The sequence below is a fragment of the Echinops telfairi genome, unplaced genomic scaffold (genome assembly GCF_000313985.2).
Source record: "Echinops telfairi isolate 266 unplaced genomic scaffold, ASM31398v2 ScPeMD7_47;HRSCAF=170, whole genome shotgun sequence".
Taxonomy (NCBI): domain Eukaryota; kingdom Metazoa; phylum Chordata; class Mammalia; order Afrosoricida; family Tenrecidae; genus Echinops; species Echinops telfairi.
In genome coordinates, this window is record NW_022103945.1 from 25,316 (window position 1) to 31,538 (window position 6,223).

General features: G+C 44.5%; 1 protein-coding gene across 1 annotated transcript; it reads right to left on the minus strand.

The window, feature by feature from the left end:
• Window positions 1–5,110: 5,110 nt before the first annotated feature.
• Window positions 5,111–5,710, minus strand: LOC101638759 (peroxiredoxin-1-like). Its single transcript, XM_045290660.1, has one exon. The coding sequence runs from the start codon at window positions 5,708–5,710 to the stop codon at window positions 5,111–5,113; it is 600 nt and encodes a 199-aa protein (XP_045146595.1).
• Between the last annotated feature and the right edge of the window lie 513 nt (window positions 5,711–6,223).

Genomic DNA, 6,223 nt, shown 5'->3' on the forward strand with positions numbered 1-6,223 from the left:
CTTTGGATCTCCACTCCGCACTGCCCCCATCATTCACTATGGTGAGATTTTTTGTTCTGATGATGCCTTACACCTGTTTAACTGCCTATTCAAATAGAATGTAAATGTTTAGAAAATGATGACAGCAACAGATGTACAAGTATGCGTGATATAACTGATGTACGGATTATTGTAAGAGCTGTAAGAGCCCCCAATAAAATGATCATTTTTTTAAAAAGTGCCTACATATGAGTAGTAGAATTTGGCAAGTTTCAAATCACTTTCATTCCCTTTGTTGACTGTGCATATTTTTACCCATAGCAGACATAGCTTGGTTTAGGAAGTGAAAAATAAAGTGGTGCTGTTACGGGGACTGCAAGGCGTCTGGGAGAGACCATTATCAAAGCCCCAGACAGGAAGCAGAGAAGTGTTCAGTTCACTCCTGCAGGCCCTTGCAGAAGGAAAGCAGCCAGGTTTCTCCTCAGAGCCGCTGCAGGGTTCCGTCTGTTAATATACAAGAAATGGGTTTGTTTTACAGTGATTACAGGAAGAGATTAGCAGGTTTTTACGATGTCACAGGATACAGTTGATCATCTAAGAAAGCAGGTTTTGCAATGATCATTAGGAAATTGTCTATACTGACATTTCTCCGGGGCCATTAGACCCTCATCCCCTGCAGCTTCATGCACCCTTGTTTAGCTAAACTGGGGTCTGACTTCTTATCTTCAGGACCTTCTTTGGGGCTTGGAACATCCCTGCTAATGAAGCTGAAAAGGAAGTTTTACTATAAGGGAAGGGGCCGTTATGTGTGGTGTTTTTAACAAAGTGAATCTTAAAGTATGTTATATTTCTCGTATACCAATTTAGCACCCCAACCCGACTCATAAAAATGAAACCCTAGTGGTACAGTGGCTAAGTGCTAGCGAACTGAAAGATAGGCCCGTGCCACCTACCCGCTGCTCTATGGGAGCAAGCTGTGGCAGTGTGCTTCCATAAAGGTTCACAGTCCGGGAAACGTTAAGGGTAGTTCTACTTTGTCACATGAGTGGAATGGACTCAGCAACAATGAGGTTGGCGTCGCTTAAAAAACATGGCTCAGCATCAGAATGGGGCTCATCCGTAAACCTAGGGAAGTGGGCAATAAGGAGTCTGAGATGAATAAGTGGACCGATCGACATGGCAGCCCCCGTTGAGTAGCTTTAGAGGAAATACCAATGCACAAGAGAAGGCCAAGAATGCCTTTCAAATAAACTTCTTGTTCAACCGTCAGATAGCGTTTCTACTTTCCAGCACTTCAGTGGCAGTCACAAGATGGAAGTAGCTCCTCCTGAGGCTTCCTTCTGTTCTCTACCCGCAAAAAGCCCCGTGAAGGGAAAGCAGACTTAGGAGTTTAACCACTTACTTAGCCAAGTAGTAAAAGCCACATGGCAGAGGAAGTTTAACTTTACAAGAAACGATACCACGCTCTTCTCCCCAGACCCCAAGGAGGAAAATCTTCATGCAAAGGTATTCATAGTTAGCATTTTGCCAGTCTCATTTATTGAGAGCCCCTGGAGTAAGCAACACATGCAAGTTCAAGCCCTTTTGAAGTACCTAACTTGTGCAGCTGGAAAGAAGAAAAGGAGAGGCAATAGGCACATGTCCAGGGATTGTCATGCAAAACCAGATCATGTTCTAACTGGAATTCACACACCGACCAAATAAGGATTTGAGTAGCCTTTTGATCACATAAAAACGAATTATGCCTTTTTTTCTTTTTTCAAACTTTTTCTTTCTTTTTTGGTTGTTTTGGTCTATGTTATTGTTGGGTTGCCTACTTATCTAAGAGAGGCATGGGAAGCAAGCCCGAGGAGAAAGCAACAGGATCCATGGATTGGGGTATACATGTCTACAGGGTCAGAAAACCTCATCTTTTTCCCACGGAGTGGGTTCAAATGGTTTGCAGCCCAACTTGTTACCCACTACACCAGCAGGGTTCAAAAGTACAGACTGAAGGTATAAACAATCTTTGTTACCAGTGAAAAAACCACAACACATACAAGTGTAAATTACGAAGCATTGCTACAAAATATGAAACCATTGTTCCTCCACATAACCTCCAGCTTGGTCTATACACTTCTGGTGGTGGTGTTTCCATCTCTCTGACCCTTCCCTGAAGAATTTTGTGCTCTTTTAACACGTAGCAAACAAATTTGATTTCTAGATTAAATCCCATCCCCACAGAAATCCTAGCAGGGTTTTCTGCGTGACAAGCTGATTCTAAATTTCCCAGGGAAACAAAGAGGCTACTCTCAATGCTACCTTGAAGAACAGCAAAGAGGAACTCTACCATGAGCTTCAAAGACTTATCCAATTACAGTAATGAAAACAACACGTTATTGATGTGAAGCTAAATAATCGATGTAACAGAATAATGAGTCCAAAATAAGAACCACCCACATATGGACGTTGGAATTATATGTCTTAAGCACTAAAAGCAGTAAGAGTTCTGTTTAAACAGATTGTGATACAGTAAAGATTTTGTTGAAAGAGAGCAACTTCATCTTGACTTTATTCTTCATGCAGACTCCCTCCATGTGGTAGGTAGAATGGCCACCAGGAGCCCAGATTCACAAACTTCCAGTTTAAGAAATTGAGCAGGAAGCACCAACATCTACCTAACATGGGGGCCCAGTGTTTGGATTGAATTGTGTCTCCTATAAATGTGTTATAAATCCTAATTTCCTCGATATCTGTGGTTAAGGAGGCCTGGCGGTGCTGTCAGATGAGCTATGAACTACTAATCCCAAGGTTGATTGCCAGAAGAAGCCAGCTCCTAGCACAATCACTACGGGTTTGGTAGGCGCAATTGTACAGCGATAATAAGTAAATATTATAGTAAAGTTATAGAGAGCATGAGAGATAAAAGAGATATATAGAAATAAATAGAGTCAGACACATTTCATGGTAGCATGCTCACCTCAGCCCCGCTTGGTAATCCACGTGGAGGGAGAGCGAACTTTAATGCTCCCCAAGCTTTTATACTCTCTCCGGACATTGGGGACGTGCAAGCCCCCACATTACAGGTGAAGACATAGGTCACAGGAAAGGGTTGTGCTACAGGTATTACAGTGATGGGAGGAGGTGATCTAGGGACATATGCACTACAGAAGGAGAAGGGATTGGGGGTGTACATGCGGCAAGATAGGCGGCAAGATAGGCGGCTCCTAGATTTCTGGTAACAGCTTGACTTGATTTTGGGTCTCTATAGGAACCATTATCAGTTAGGTGTGAACTCCGCCCACAGGAATCAAACTAATGGCCTTTGGCTCCAGAGAGAGGTAGTCTATTGTCTCCGGCAGCAGGGAGCAGGCCCAGCCCTGCTGTGGGATGAGACAGCAGTCTGGCAGCAAGGATCTGACTTCTCCCCACAGTTGATTCCAACCCACCAGCTGTCCCACGGGAGAAAGTTGAGGCTGTCTGCTCCCATAAAGAGTTACATCCTTGGAAACCCTGGAAAGGGCCACAGTGAGTCAGAATCAACGTGATGGCAGTGGATTTTGTTTCGTTTTCATGTACCCAAGGTTATAATCCAATTTGTGTCTGGGTTTTGTTATGTTAGAGACAGTATTAGCATAGGCTTTGCTTTAAATCAGTCTCTGGAGACATAATAGAGATTAAACAAGCAATGGAGCGAGCAGTGATGGGTAAAGCCAATGCTACTTGAAGATAACCGAGGAACCAAGGAATAGAAATTGAAGAGACAGGAAGTGTGTTTGCTGCATCTGGCTCATCATCCAACCTCTGGTCCTTGAGACTTGAGCCAGTGGCCTGCCGTACTGCCTGCTAATCCTGGGAGTTGGCAGTACCCTACCTATGTCTTACCCGCCAACCTCGGATTCATTTACCTCTGCAGCCAGAGTCTGCTCTCTGAAATGCTGATCATGGGTTCATCAGCTGCTCCACGTGCACAAGTCAAGAGAAGCTTCCAGCCTGACATCGGACCCAAACTTGTCCACCTGCAATACTGTGTGGGATCCATTCTCTTGGTATCTCTCATATATAAATATATATAGATACATTGGTGGATTTTCTTTTCTAGAGAACCCAGCCTAAGACACACACCACATACTTTGCTCTTTTTAAGAGCTCTGAAAATGGGCAAATCTGTTTCCTGAGTTCATAGGCACTCTCAGCATTGGCAGGTATGCATTTCAGTCACCCCTCCCCTCTGATGCATTAACAGCCCTGGACATTCCCAGATGCCAACTACCCTGGCCATGCCTCAGTGCTTCCTGAACAGAAACTATCAGCCCTTCTATCTAGGCCTGATTTTCTGACTTTCATTTATACTGCTACTCCTCGAGCCTGTACACCCAGAGTGTCATCTGGGCAAACTGTTGAATGAAGACAGAAATGGCAGAGAATTGGTTTATTTATTTATTCATTTATTAAAATCTCATTTTATTGGGGGCTCTTACAGCTATTATAACAATCCACACATCCATGATATTAAGCACTTTTATACCATATGTTGCCATCATTATTTTGTAGATATTTATTTTTTATTGAGCCCTTGGGGTCAGTTCCTCTTCCCTCCCCTCTACCCTCCTGGCCCCTTGATAGATTATAAATTAATATTTTCATATCTTACACTGACCACTATCTCTCTTCCCCCAAAGTTTCTGTTGTTTGTCCCCTGTGTGCGGGGAGCGGGGGTGGTTTGGTTATGTGTCGATCATCCCAATCAATTCCCCCTTCCTCGCCTGCTCTCTCCACCTTCTCCCTGCTCTCCTAGTATAGCTACTCCCATTCCTGTTCCTGGATTCCATGTGTCGTGAGTTCTTAGGTCTTTTTTTTTCTGAGTTCAAGTTTAATACAACTACAAAAGATCAATGGGTTTATGCCCCGCTACTAGTACATGATACACATCAGCTGCCCTGCCCAAAACAGCTCAGGGTCATTTTCACTGCGGTGTAGAAAGACGGCCCCTCCCCAGCCCCTACAAAAAAAGCCTATCATATTATCAAATACCATGTTCTCAGTAGAGTCTAAGGCCTTATGTTTGAAACATGAAGAAGAATACAAAAGAGGTTTTGTTTGTTTTTCTCAGGGCTACTCATTGCAGCCTAGCACTGAAATGGTCCAGCGCTCACTTCTGCTTGGTGAAATACTCTCTGCTCTTCTGGATATCAGGCTTGATAGTATCACTGCCAGGCTTCCAACCAGCTGGACACACTTCTCCATGTTCATCCGTGAGCTGGAAGGCCTGAACCAGTCTTAGGGTCTCATCCACAGAGCGGCCAACAGGGAGGTCATTTACAGTGATCTGCCTAAGGATTCCTTGATCATCGATGATGAAGAGGCCCCTAAACGAGATGCCGTCATCCACCTTTAAGACCCCATAGTCCTGATCAATGGTGCGCTTGGGGTCTGATACCAAAGGAATGTTCATAGGCCCTAGGCCTCCTTCTTTCTTGGGTGTGTTGATCCAAGCCAGATGGCAGAAGTGAGAATCCACAGAAGCACCAATCACTTGGCAGTTGAGTTTCTTAAATTCTTCTGCCCTGTCACTGAAAGCAATGATCTCCGTAGGGCACACGAAGGTGCAGTCAAGAGGGTAAAAAAAGAACACTATGTATTTTCCTTTGTAGTCAGTCAGGTTGATATCTTTAAACTGACCATGAGGCATAACAGCTGTAGCTTTGAAGTTGGGGGCAGGGTGCCCAATTTTTGCAGTTCCTGAAGACATCTTGTTAACAGCGGGGGTGCACTGAAGGAGTGAGCACCAGTCTGCAGCCAGAAAGAGAGCGTGGAGTTCTTAGGTCTTATTCATACCTGTGCACATGCTCCGGTCTACCCCACAGTGAAAGGCAGTACTGGGGTCAGGATAGTGAGGGGTGAGGAAGCCTCAAGGAACCAGAGTAGTATTGTGTGTTTCATCGGTGCTTTACTACACTCTGATTGACTCATCCCTTCCCTATGACACCTCTGTGAGGAGATGTCCCATTGTCTGCAGATGGGCTTTGGGTCTCTGCTCTGACCCCCTTCATTCTCAACAACATGGTTTTATTGTTTTGGGTCTTCTGATGTCTGTTAGCCTGTCCCATCGATACCTCATGATCGCACAGGCTGGTGTGCTTCTTCCATGTGGGCTTGTTGTTTCTCTGCTAGATGGCCACTTGTTTACCTTCAAGCCTTTAAGACCCCACACACTATATCTTTTAATAGCTGGGCACCATCAGCTTTCTTCACCACATTTGCT

Bases quoted from the DNA above. Each gene is read 5' to 3' on its own strand.
- LOC101638759 (XM_045290660.1), bottom strand. From the start codon at position 5,710: ATGTCTTCAGGAACTGCAAAAATTGGGCACCCTGCCCCCAACTTCAAA.